Source organism: Balaenoptera physalus (genome assembly GCF_965194825.1).
Source record: "Balaenoptera physalus genome assembly, chromosome: 10".
NCBI lineage: Eukaryota > Metazoa > Chordata > Mammalia > Artiodactyla > Balaenopteridae > Balaenoptera > Balaenoptera physalus.
The window spans coordinates 65,652,398-65,666,187 of NC_138889.1; the positions used below are offsets into that span (position 1 = coordinate 65,652,398).

The 13,790-nt window shown below is 43.5% G+C and overlaps 1 protein-coding gene across 36 annotated transcripts in view; it reads left to right on the forward strand.

The window, feature by feature from the left end:
- PPFIBP2 (PPFIA binding protein 2) overlaps window positions 1-13,790 on the forward strand; it is a 155,987-nt gene that overhangs the window by 81,803 nt on the left and 60,394 nt on the right. For 33 of the 36 annotated variants that reach the window (XR_014267884.1, XR_014267885.1, XR_014267886.1 and 30 more), the window contains 2 exons: window positions 7,015-7,107; window positions 11,084-11,197. Coding sequence is in view for 27 of the 36 variants with exons in the window: in XM_082476320.1 (XP_082332446.1) it covers window positions 7,015-7,107; window positions 11,084-11,197 (207 nt within the window). In the remaining 9 variants the exon portion in view is untranslated. Of the gene's footprint in view, window positions 1-7,014; window positions 7,108-9,549; window positions 10,915-11,083; window positions 11,198-13,790 lie in introns of those variants that run through there. The other 3 variants (XM_082476298.1, XM_082476310.1, XM_082476317.1) reach the window with 2 other exon arrangements.

Below are 13,790 nucleotides of genomic sequence, written 5' to 3' on the forward strand. Positions count from 1 at the left end.
CTGATAATCACATCCCTGATAAAAATGCAATGTCCCCCAAGATATGGAAAACCTACTTTATTTCTTGAGTCTGCTAACATTCAGCTCTTGGTGCATGAGGAACTTAACCAAGAGTAAACTCCTTATTCACTGACCCGTGGAAGAGGTGGAGGCAGGACTCAGATTAGTCTAGTGTCTTTGTGTAGCCCCAAGTGCCCTTTATATAGAGACTCTGTCCATACTGGAATCTTGGTGGTCAGTCCTGTGCTTCCTGGACCCACACAGCCCTCTCTCCATCCTCCCACTTCTCTCCTAATCACTGAGTCTGATTAACTATCATGGTCAACTCCATGACCCCCAACCATAGATCAGCCTGCACGGCTGCTACATCATTCTGAAGCCTCTCTCTTCCATTTAGAGATGGCTTAGAAGATAGCCCCACTGTAGGCTGTTGATTTCTGGAGCTGTATATTAGACCTGCCCAGTCCCAGCGTCAATAGTATTTTGGGTCTTCTAGAAAGAGGGCCACAGTCTGTAAGAGTCAAGGTGCTGTGTTGTCTCTGTTCCAGAGGACTCTCAGCAATATCACTGTCAAGGCCTGGGGAAGACCTTTTTTTTTTTTTTTTTTTTTTTTTAATTGAAGTATAGTTGATTTATAATGTTGTGTTTCTGTTGTACAGCAAAGTGATTCAGTTATATAGATATAGACACAGATATTCTTTTTCAGATTCTTTTCCATTATAGGTTATTACAAGATGTTGAACATAGTTTCCTGTGCTATACAGTAGGATCTTGTTTATCTATTTTATATACAGTACTGTGTATATGTTAATACCCAACTTTTTTTTTTTAATTTATTATTTTTCGCTGCGTTGGGTCTTCGTTGCTGCATGCCGGCTTTCTCTAGTTGCAGCGAGCAGGGGCTACTCTTTGTTGCGGTGCGCGGGCTTCTCATTGCAGTGGCTTCTCTTGTTCCGGAGCACGGGCTCTAGGTGCGCGGGCTTCATTAGTTGTGGCATGTGGGCTCAGTAGTTGTGGCTCACGGGCTCTAGAGCACAGGCTCAGTAGTTGTGGCGCATGGGCTTAGTTGCTCCACAGCATGTGGGATCTTCCCGGACCAGGGCTCGAACCCATGTCCCCTGCATTGGCAGACGGATTCTTAACCACTGCACCACCAGGGAAGTCCCCCAACTTCTAATTTATCCCTCCCCCACACCCCCTTTCCCCTTCGGTAACCATAAGTTTGTTTTCTATGTCTGTGAGTCTGTTTCTGTTATGTAAATAAGTTCATTTGTATCATATTTTACATACACATGTAAGTGACATCATATGATATTTGTCTTTCTCTGTCTGACTTCACTTAGTATGATAATCTCTAGGTCCATCCATGTTGCTGCAAATGGCATTATTTCATTCTTTTTTTTTAATGGCTGAGTAATATACTATTGTATATATATACCATATCTTCTTTATCCATGGACATTTAGGTTGTTTCCATGTCTTGGCTATTGTAAATAGTGCTTCTATGAACATTGGTGTGTATGTATATTTTCAAATCAGAGTTTTCTCTGGATATATGCTCAGGAGTGGGATTGCTGGATCATGTGGTAACTCTATTTTTAGTTTTTTAAGGAACCTCCATACTGTTTTCCGTAGTGGCTGCAGCAATTTATATTCCCACCAACAGTGTAGGTGGGTTCCTTTTTCTCCACAGCCTCTCCAGCATTTATTATTTGTGGACTTTTTGGAGATGGTCATTCTGACCAGTGTGAGGTGGTACCTCATTGTAGTTTTGATTTGCATTTCTCTAATAGTTAGTTATGTTGAGCATCTGGGGAAGACCTTGATGTGACATTTTTGAGCTGTGTTTTATATTTGCCTCCAAGAGATCTGGGTTTTAGAGGGTGGATTCCTTTATTCAAGACTTTGCCCAGCCTCTTGAGGGTAAAATTTTGATAGAAGCAAAGGTGGTTTAACTTCAATAGTCTTGGCTAAAGTTTCTGAGTTATTGACAATATACACACAAAAAGAACTCCCGGTGCTGATTCAGTTCTGTGATAGAGAGGGAGTACGTTTCACTGTGGCGTTCTTCAATAAGTGACGCAGGAGGACATGGAAATGTCACTCTGTAGTTGCATTTCACCTCCATAGAGTACGCAGATCCCTGGCCTTCACAATATCTCTTGGTCCCATGCAATATTATGTCAGGTAACTAACATGAATTATAGTTTCAGGAATAGCTTTGACGATGGAAAGTTTGGATGCGAAGATTCATTTTTCCCTCTGTCACATTTGTAGAAAATAACCATCAAGACAGAAGAGAAAAATTTGATCAAATATATGTATATCACACCTTAGTACATCAGAAGTCCATTGTACAGGTCTAGCCTAGGGGCTAACATCATTAGTTGAGTAAAAATGACCTTATTTTAATTTATATTTATCAATGGGATGAGCATCCTTAACAGGGTAGAACAGTATAGAACTCTCCTTTAGATCACATGCCATCCCAGAAAGGGGAGGAATAGAAACTTAGCATGTAGCATCCTTCGGAATTTGGTGTGACTTTCTCCTCCTCGGTGTAACGCTGGCATGGTTCTCTCCATCTGACTTTATGCATGGAGAGCTGGGCAATTGCTCTATCACCAAGTTACCTAATAGAGAATACGAACAAGACTTTTCAGAGACTCCCAAACCTGGAATCACTCAGGGACCCAGTTGATGATCTCAGTATTGATCCAAGCCTTCTACTACAATTCCACTGTTAGAATTAAGGAAGCAGGTGTACCCTCTGAGAAAGCAAGCTCTTCTGAAAGTCGGGCAAAACAGAGCTGTGTCCCGACTCTGTCTTTTTAAACATGTTTCTCAATAATTTTCATAATCATCTGGCCTTTTATACCCTGATGATATAGCCATTTTATAATCCAAGAATGATGCCAAAAAGTGACTGAACCTGTTGCCCAATTACTGGAATAAGGAGTATGCATTTATTCACTCAAAACTCAAATCCTCACCTTTGGCTGATAAATGTTGGCATTCAACAAAATGATTTTAAAGTAATCTTCTTGGCCCTGTTCTCAGTTGCTTTCCAGGTTCTTCAGGCAGAGGTGGTGTTTTATCCTGGTCTGTGCCCAGCTAAGGCTTCAGTGCAGTTTTCTTGAGAGCTATCCATCTTCTGTAGAATGTGAAAACACAGGACTCTGAACTTCACCAAAAGCAAGGGATAATGATGTGGCAGACTTCTGTCTGGGACATTGTCTCCATCTCACTGTTGTTTAATACCTTTCAAAAGCTTGCTAGAGAACAGCAGTGATTTTGGTCAACTGTATGAGAGGAAGATGCCCTGCTCCTCTAGGATGGTGATTTGGGTCGAGGGAGGGACTTTTTCGCCACAAGCAGCACTGCTATATGGGCCAGTGTGACTGCTGGGAAAGGATGTGCCCCTCAAGTCTGTTAGGGGAGGAAAAAATCACCAAGAACTGTTCTAGCTACTCAAATAGTGCTTCTAGATTTTAAAATATATTTTAATTACTCAAGTAAATATACATATTTTTATAAGAAGCTCAAATATTATAGTTAAAGCCCCTCTTGACCAAACCTCCCACTCCCAACTTTTCGAAGCCCAGAAACTTCCCCAAAAGAGAGCACTGTTAAGGGTTGTTCTGTAACCTTCCAGACACTGGATCTATTTACTTTCATACATATATCAATACTTGCGGAGCTGGATAGTATTGTTTTCTAGTATCGCACCACATGATTCTTTGGATCTTGCTGTTTTCACTATCCAATGTCTTGTATTTCTATGATGGCTCATAAAAATCTGCCTCGTGTTAAAATGCTACAAATTGTCCATAATATGGGTGAACCATAGTTTATCCACTCCTCTATTAATGGATATTTAGGTTCAGACAGCATTTTTACACCTTATTTTAAGTGAACTTTCATACAATCGCAATGTATAAAACAGAATGTATACTGATCTGTTCCTCAATTAAGCTATAACAGAGTGCTTACTGGTTTCATACATGGTAACTTGGGCAAATAATCCATTTGTGCCTTGTTGGTATACTTTGTGTCTCAGTTCCTTTAATTTTAATTTTTATTTTTGGCTGTGTTGGGTCTTCGTTTCTGTGCGAGGGCTTTCTCCAGTTGCGGCAAGCAGGGGCCACTCTTCATCGCGCTGCGCGGGCCTCTCACTATCGCGGCCTCTCTTGTTGTGGAGCACAGGCTCCAGATGCGCAGGCTCAGTAGTTGTGGCTCACAGGCCCAGCTGCTCCGCGGCATGCGGGATCTTCCCAGACCAGGGCTCGAACCCATGTCCCCTGCATTGGCAGGCGGATTCTCAACCACTGGGCCACCAGGGAAGCCCCCTCAGTTCCTTTAAATGTAAAATTAGAATAAAAATAATAGTACCCATCTAGCAGAGTTGTGGGAAGGATTAAATGAATTAATATATGTAAAGTGCTCTCAACAGCGCTTGGCACACGATGAGCGCCGCCTAAGTGCCCGCTATGTGTCTAGAGCACAGTACTTGGACCACATTGTATTGGTCTCCATAGAATTGCTTTGGTTTTTGGCCCACGTTATCCACTAACCTTTGACCTATTTCGAGAACATCACAGGAAAGCAGTGAGTTCTGCTGGGCTCTGTTTACTGTGAGGATATCATCATGAATGTTGTTTATCCCACTACACAAAGTCTCTCTGTGGAAACAAGGGATGGTTCTCCCTTCCTTAGGAAGAGCTGTGCTTCTCCTAGGCAGTCAACTTGACTTTATCATACTGACCTGTGCATCTTTTAACTCAGTTGTGCTTCCCTTTTTCCATTGGCTGCTAGAGTAGATTCAGTTTTTTTTTTTTAATCTACTTCTAGCATGTGTTATAGACTCTATGGCATGCATTTTGTGTATTAACTTACGATATCAACTTCCTTCCTTCCTCCTCCTCTTTTTTTTTTTTTTTTTTTTTTGTCAACTAGCTGCCTCTCTGGGTGATTGTGTGGGTAGGTCTTTTATCGTATGAACACACTGCACTCCATTTGACTGAGGCCCAGGTGGCGTGGTAGCTGGCTGGAGTCTTGTGGAAGGAGCCTTCCCTTCATCTCCTGCTGGAGAAGTGCCAGCTGCCAGTGGTGGGTGGCCCTGTGCATGTGCTGACTTTGGCACTGGCGCTGGATATACACAACTTCACTTGGGTGCCTGGGTCCTTTCTGTTCTCCGTCTCTCTCCTCTGAAAGTCACCATCATGTGAGGTCTTGGACAGAGAAGCAATTGACCTGCTGCTTAAGAACTATTTTCCTTTCTTTTCTTGTTATGTTCTGAGAAATGTAGGTTATAATTATATCTTTGGATACTAGTCAGTGTTTGACCATGTGATGACTGGAATATTAATTAATGGAACAATAATAAACTGCCATCAACACAAAGAGGCCATTAGTGATTGCTAAGCCCCTTTGTTTATGGTATGAAAGAGCTTCCATAACACTGAACAAGATGCAGACTGGAGTAGGGGCTAGAGGAAAAGGCAGCGGAATGGCAGGGGTGCCCTGTCCGTCTAGCCTGTGCCTGGCACAGCTGCCCTGGGAAATGGCCCCTGGGCTCACCCTCCTGCTGCACCTTCGACAAACAGCCAGTGCTTCTCTCACAAGTGACACTCCAGGGCTTGAATGCAGATTTCTTGGTCCCTGTTTCTTTTTAGAACCAGGCCTGGCTCTGCCACCTGCCCTCACCTAGGCAGTGCACTGGAGAAGGGATGCGACAAGGGAAGGCAGGAGGTATCTTTTCTTAACGGGGCGGGTGGGATGGGGTGTGGTTGGAAAGCCCATTCTGAAGGTTGGAGTGTGGCAAAATGGGCTCAGGAGAAGGGGACCACCTCTGGGCCCCTGTGCCTGGTCTCCTCTCTGACATTCTCCTTTGTACAATCGTGACTTTCCTTTGGGATATAGGATACCCGCCTTACGAACATTGGAGCATTGATTCCTCTGGACCAGCCCAGGTGTCAATGAATGTCATTTCCCCGTTTAACAATAAGATCTGGTTTTTCAGACTGCTGAGCCCCTGATGGCCTACTGTGCGCCTCTGGTTTGGGCTCTTAAATTCCTCTTGGAAGAAGGGCGTAGTCGTAGCACTGGGCCAGTTCAGTTCCATTAGCAGCTACCTCCCTCCTCCCTGCCTACGACCGGGGCAGACACACCCAGGAAGTGACTGCAGCTCCTGTCTCTAGCTCAGGGCATCTTATAAGCTTTGCCTCTCAACTGACATCTCAGATCTCCCTGTCCTCTGTTTTCCATGGTTTCTGGCTACTTGGTATTTCCTGTGTTTTCCCTCTGCTTGGCCCTTGAGATCCCTCTGGCTGTCATTTGGGTTCTTCTCAAGACGTTTCATCTTAGCTTATTCCTCTCAGCTCGAACACTGCAGCAACTCCACGTGCCACCCTGGTTGCCAGAGCCCTTATTGAGGGGTGGGATCGGCCACTTCTGAAAGGGATGTGCGAGTAGATGAAGGGCCTTCCGTTTGGCATCCCTCGTCCTCCAGGCTCTCGGCGATGTTCAGGATGGGCCTCCACACCGTGAGGTGTGCCTCGGCTCTGGAGAACTCTGACGTGAGAGTCAGGAGACAAGATCTGTGCAGGAGTTGTTCCCATATAGTTCCTCGGTGAATGGTACCAGCTCCCTGGTCTCAAAGAGTAGACCCTTATTGCTATTGGTGCTGCTGGCCGGCTGTGCCTCCAGCTAAACCAGACCCAACACGCCCAGTCACGTCAAGCGCCGCCGGGTCTGGAGTTCACTGAGGCCTTTCTAGCCAAAGGTGAGGTCATCCAGGGGGTGGTTTTTGCCAACTTTCGGGGCACGCCTATCAGTGGCATCTGATCTGGTCCTCATTGTAGTAGTTTTGAAATCCTGTGGTTTCCTGTTTAGGTGGGTGGTTTTGCATAGATAATGAGCGAAACTGTCCTCACCAATTGCGTACTTCATTTGGAAGTTGGTAAGATGTTTTTCCAGCCTTTTAAGTGTGTGTTTTTTTCCTCTTCCCTTTAGTCCCAGGTAAATCACCACAGTGCTGCTAGTAATGAAACGTACCAGGAACGCTTAGCACGTCTAGAAGGAGATAAGGAGTCCCTCATATTACAGGTGGGTCCTTTTTGGTGGGAACCAGCTTATTCTGTTACCTCCAACTCTGTAACTGCCTTATTAAGTAGGAGGGAAGTCCAAAGGGTTTTCTCTGTTGGATGTCTCCTGCTCCCAAAGTGTATGTTTTTCAAAAGACTTTTCCTGAAACAAAGGAGAAAGTAACTGGGGGCACAATTTAACTCTGGCCTTGGCTTTTGGGGGCTGTGAACGGATTCATTTATTTATCATGGACTACAAGAGTACCTGCATCTATACACTGGAAGCTCTGTGGCCAGGCTGATTAATGGGGCCTTGTCTTCCAGGAGTCTTGCAAAGGAGATGTGTCCTCATGTCACTAATAAAGCAAAGCCTCTTAAAGAGCCCCAGGGTGGATGCTAACAGGATCAGTCCCAATTCATCTGGAGTGGGATCTAGACTGATCACTTTGAGGCCAAACCCCCTGGAGCTGTTAACATGGGTTAATAATAAGCCTTTGATGACTCTCTTACTTTGAAGAAAGGAACTCCAAAACTTTTCAGGGACAAGGAGTCAAAGACGTTGTTTCAGGTCTGAAAACTTGCATTGCATTCTGAAAAGTTGATCTTTCTCATGGGATGCTTTTTGCTGAGGTAGGAGCTCTTTGCTGTGTCAGTTCTCAAATGCATGAATCAAGCCTCAAGGTCTGGTATGCCTCAGACACTGTGATTGACAATTTAGAGAATAATAAGACTAATATCCGAATCCCAGCTCCTTAAAAAGCTTGAAGGGTGGTGATTAAGGACTGGTAAGTGGGATGGAAGCGAGGGGGCAGGTAGGGTTCTGGGACCCTCTCTAGACTATGGGCCTTAGCTTAGAGCACTAGAGTTAGCACTAGAGTTAAGAGGCTGCAGTATGTTGGGCTTTTTTCCTTCTGTTTTACCTTATTTCTTCATTTCACTTCATTTTATGAATGTAGGTATAATATCTGATTATTTTAGAAAGTTTGGAAAGTCAAAAAGAATTTAACATGTTGGCCCTTTCTTCCAGTCTTTTTTTTTTTTTTCCTGTCCTGCCCCTATTTTAAAAAATTAAGCTCAGACCAAATATACAATTACACAATTTTGCATCCTAGGTTGTTTTTTTTTTTTTTCTTCACTTCATTGATTTGTTCATTAAAAACTATTTGCATGCCCACAACTCAGTGGATACTGGTTTTAGGTGCTGGGGTTGTAGCAGTGAAGAAAATAGACAAAGTCCCTGTTCTCAAGCTTCCATTTGTGTGTGTGTGTGTGTGTGTGTGTGTGTGTGTGTGTGTGCACGTACATGTATGATAAACAAACCAATTCACAAAATGTTTCCAGTGATGATAAATGCTATGGAAAAAAATAAGCAGGATAGGACTGTGTGGTCAGGGACGACCCCCCCGATAGGAGGAGACTTAAGGAGCTGGGGGGGGAACCCCACAGAGACTGGGAGAAGCACGTGCCAGGCAGAGGAGGTGGTTGGTCCAGCAAGCACCCTGAGGTAGGCATGTGCTTGGCGCGTGGGAAGAACAGGAAGGGGCCGTGTGGTTGGAGCTGGTGACCCTGAGAAGCCTGGGAACTGCCTACTGAGAGGTAGCAGGGGCCAGATTATATAGCACGTTAGAGTGCAGACGTTTTCAGGGATGTGTAATTTGAACCTCCATCCCAATGACACAACTGATGGACGAGCGTCCAGTTTAGAATTTTGCCACAAATAGTATCAAGCTACAAACTAATGAACCCGGAACCTTCATGGCTGAAATGAGACATTTCTATTTAGAGGGTTACAATTTAATAAAGAATTCCTGTGTGATAATCTCTCTGATATTTTAAAAATTCCGAATTCTTGAATAATCCTTAATGAAATAATTCTAGCACAGTTGGGGAGCTGCTCATCAGAAAAGTCAGAAGTGGGTCCGAGTGGCTTCTATCCCTCCAGGAGCTTGTGGACAGACTCTCGGAGTTGCTCTTACGTGCTCACTGCTGTCTCTGGAGGCTCCATGGAGCAGGTTAGACAGATAGATCCTCAGCATGGGAGCGCTGCTTGCTTGATCAGCCAGACCAAATTCATTGGCGCCCTTGGCCCAGAATGTTCTCCTGGGGTGACTTGTGGAAGAACAAGGGAAATCACACAGGGCAAAATACTTTGTTTTCAGGATTAAACAACAAATTAAACCAAAATCTTGTATTTCTTCATTAGCATGTGACTTCTTAATGCAAGGATTTTCATCTTTTTCTCTTTCCTCCACTTCTGTATCCCCTCGGTTTCTAAAATTATGCCTAGCGTGTGGTAGGGGCTCAGAAAATATTTGTTTTTCTTGAATAAAGGTCACATTTAGAACCTTTGTACATTTTCTCCCAATTTTCTACACCTCTACATTCATAACCTAGACTGAGTATTCATGTTCATAAGGACCCCACAACCCGGTGTATCTCGAGTCTTATGAGCAGCTGGGCTATAATCTATAGAATGCCAGAGACCACATGTTATTCCTCTTGGTACCTGAGACGACAAGTTATTCGTCTGGGTACCTATTCCGCTGGGTAACGCCAGTGCATGGCCCCAAGGCGTGGTGCAGACTCTCTAAGTGTTAATCATCCCAATAAGATTAACCATAACACATCCCCAACAGAAACTCTGGAACCCAGGGAGCAAAGGCCACCCCTGGCATCCTACTCTTTTGAAATTAGAGTTAGTAGTTGAAAAGGCCAGGACGGCTGATCATGTTAGGCAGCGAGGATAGGGCGCCCATATTTGGATTATAATTGAAATGTTAGCACATCATGCATCAGCTCCAGGAGTATGTTTCAGTAATTCATTAATCACTTAGGAACATAAAAATGGAAAGCTTAAAACAGCCATTCATTAAGATTAGTGCCTCTGTAAAAGGGAGCTTTATAATTCATAACTTCGTTTAAGCTTGCATAAGTGAATTCACATTACCTCTCATGCTCCAGCTATCATTCCTTTACAGACTGAGGAATAATTTATGATCATCTATATGTAAATGGCGATGAGTCATCCATTGGTAAAAACCAAAAGGCTATGAAGGATCTCAATTTACCAGTCCTTGATTTCTTTATTTTGGGGGAGGTCACTCATATGCTTTCTTCCTCTTCCTGCTCTGAGGCACCTTTTAATAATAATTATTTAATAGTAATATGGAAAAGGATTATTTAATAATAATAAGGAAAAGGATTTAAAAATAATAAGGAAAATAAATAATAATAATAAGGAAAAGGGCTGTTTGCTGATAGAGGAGGCTTTGAAAATCCTCTCAGTCTGTATTTAGGGTATAATTTAAATGATTTATTGTAAATGGATTTTTATTTGCTAACAATTCCAATAGATAGTCTCGATGTTCTTCAGAAAGACGACTGTTTTCCTGCCACTGTATATGCAGTGTGGCTTGTGTATATTTATGACTTAAAGTCATGTTTTGGCCTGTGAAGCACAAAAACCTTCCTGCAGCCAAGTTTTGTCGGTGCTAATACATGCCCTTTACGTCCCACATTCCTTAATTGCTTCAGAGCCCTCGCCTGATAGGTGAGCTGTTCTCACACCCTGATGAGAGGGGTAAGGTCATTGGCTGCTCTGCATAGAAGTTTGGATTGCGCTTCCACGTGAGGTGGCAGAAGCCCTGGCGAGCCAGCTGCGGTATTCCTTGAGGTCGGGCTGCCCAAGGGAGCTCAGTGAGAGGCATAAGGAGCCAGAGTCCAGGCCAGAGGCCGCTCTCGTGGCTGCTGGGTGTTTTTCTCCTGAGTCTGTCAAGAGCTGGAAATGTGACCAACCTGGTCCAGGTGGTGGCTGGGACTTCCTGGCCAGGTGAGAAAGCAACCGGGGTTCCCTTCATGCAGGACACTTCCCCCACCTGCCACCCACCAAAAATAACAGCCATTCTTCTCACATCAAGAATCAGTGGTGTGGCTCCTCGGCTCCCCTCCAGCGGGGAGCCGGTCCCAATCCTGCACCCTTGCTTTATTTCCTGGGACAGGTGAGTGTCCTCACAGACCAAGTGGAAGCCCAAGGAGAGAAGATTCGGGACCTGGAAGTGTGTCTGGAAGGGCACCAGGTGAAACTCAATGCTGCTGAAGAGATGCTTCAACAGGTAAGGGTGGGCGGGGCCCAGGGCCTTGGGTCCTGCAGCTGCTCACGTGGGCAAGCCCCTTTCTGGGTCCAAGTTACAGACATCGCTGCTTCTTTCCCCTTTCCCGTCCTGCCTGGAGGGAGGGTTGGCTGCTGGAGGGAGGGTTGGCTGCTTAGCCTGTGGTGTTTACACAGCAGGTGAAACCGGAGGGGGAGGGCAGGGAAGGACTGGCCTGGGAGGAATAACTTGTTGGGCTGGTTTGACAGATTCCCAGGGCACTTTCTGGTCTGGTTCAGTGCGGAGCTCTCTGCTGGCCATGTCCCCCTCATCTTATCACACCAACCATACTGGACACACTTAACTGGCTAACTCCTCATGACCAAGTAACCCACAGTTCGGGCATGGCACTGTTGTCGCCTTTGCCCTGTAAGTGGCATCTGGGGTTTTCAAAAGTCGATTAACTTATTTTGTGCCTCTTTCCTACCCTCACTCTTTCCCCTCTCACTCTGTGTGGCTTTCTTTGATAAAACCGATCACATATTCCATAAATAATATTTTAATATAATTTAATACATATTAAAATGAAAAAAATTAGCTGCTCTTTTACCATTCAGAAACATCTCTTAAATGTCTTCTTGTTTCTCTTTGGGCCTTTTTGTTATATGTACATATAATATACAAAACACTATTTGCACCAGAGATATGATTTAGTCCTCAGCTTTTCTATGCTAAACATCATAGAGTGAGTTTTTTTCCACCTTTTTTCTTTTTTTTTTTTTTTAGTAAAAGTATTATAATTGAATTGACTCTTCTTGAACAGTCTGACCCCATTGTAAATAACGAGCTGCAGTTTTTAGGAAGAGGTGTTGAATTTTTATCAAAAGTCTTTTCAGAATTTGTTGAGATGCTAATCAGAAATTTTATGAACTCTAGTAATATATCTAATTAATTTCCTTAACTTGCATCATTTTTGCATTTCAGTTATTTTGAAAAATAAACCATGACTGCAGTTTATGTGTGTATGCTTTGTAGCTCCTGGTATAGTACTTGGCACATAAAAGGTGCTCACTAATTATTTAAAGAATGAAAGTCCATCTCTTAAAATGAGCGTGTTCAGTTAGAAGACTGCTTATAATCTCCCTCCCCCACCCCCCAAGCGCTAACCTTTTTTTTTTTTTTTTTAATTGCTTTGGTCAGCATAAAATTCAAATTGTTTCTCCACAGCATAGTAATGAACAGAGGCTTTGAATATGACCTTTGGTCTTAGGGTAAATATCTTAGTTTCTAGGTGTTTCTTAGCTTTGAGTGCATTTGAAAAACTTTTTTAAAAATCAATATTTTTATGCAAATGTCTTTGTAGAAACTAGTTCCGACAGCTTGGAAGTTTATCCTTTCATTGCTGATTAATAAGTTACCACATTCTTGGCTCCATTTGATTTTCTGTTTAAATCGTATGCCATTTCTCTTGCTTATCATATTCCCTGGAAATCTGAGTAGCAACAGGAGTGAATCTTTCTTTTTACTTACTCTTAAAAGTTGAATCTTTCTTTTGAAGACCCAGGAAAGAAAATAGCCTGGTGGAAAAATCTCAAATGGCAGAAAAGCATTTTCACAAGAGTGCATGGGACAACCCACTAGATTATATTTTCAAGACAGCAAAAGATGCGGTTCTGGGGTGGGGACCAGGGAGGAAGATGATGGAGGGGCTGTAAAAAAAAAAAAAAAAAAAACCTAGACAGAGACCAAGAAAATTTGCACGTGGAAGGGAACATGTCAGAAAAATGGCAGAAGGCTGATGTTTCAGGAAGGCAGTGCCTGGTGAGTAACCACACGATCGGAGGTCAGAAAGTGGCCCATCGTGGTGCCTGAGCTCTCTGAGGTTGTCTTATCCTTCTAAGCATTATCCCATAGACTGGATTTTTGACTTTAAAAAAGTCTTAAGCTCAACTGCCCCTTATATCCTGTTTATTCTAAATCTTCTTTCTTGTGTGCTGTGGCTGGGGTAGCAGTCGTGTGGTTTGCATGTACCGTAGAGGTGGATGTCTTGGTTTGGTATATCTTGGAGTGCAGTAGCTCTTATTTGCTACCTCTGGGGTTGAAAGATCTTCCTGAAATTAACCAAGTTATTTTTATGCCCATATCTTTGACCGTCGTCTCTCAGCCTTTCAAGGGTAAAATGAAAGGAGTGTGCAGTACTCCTTTCCTGGAGAATTCTGAGTTCATGTCATAGGCATTTGAGGCTCCGCTCCCACTCATGTGTCCTCTGGGCTTGGTGGTGCCTGATCTGGAGATCATTGTGTTGCCAGCTCTAAATGACGCATTGAATGTTCTGCACATGCTAATGCTTTCCTGAAATCTGCTTGATACCGTTTGAAAAGACGCTTAATTCTTGCATCACAATGCCGATGTGATGCCATCTATAGCGTGGAGTACATACGTAAGTGTCCTCTGAACTGGGGATAGGCAGAGACTTGCCTGGGTTGACTATGATATCCTGGGCCCCAGGGCTCATGGTAGGGCAAGCATGACTCACATCCTTGAGGCAGAGAATGGAGGCAAACAATTGCCTCTTTCTTTTTTTTTTTTTTTTTATTTAATTAATTAATTAATTTTA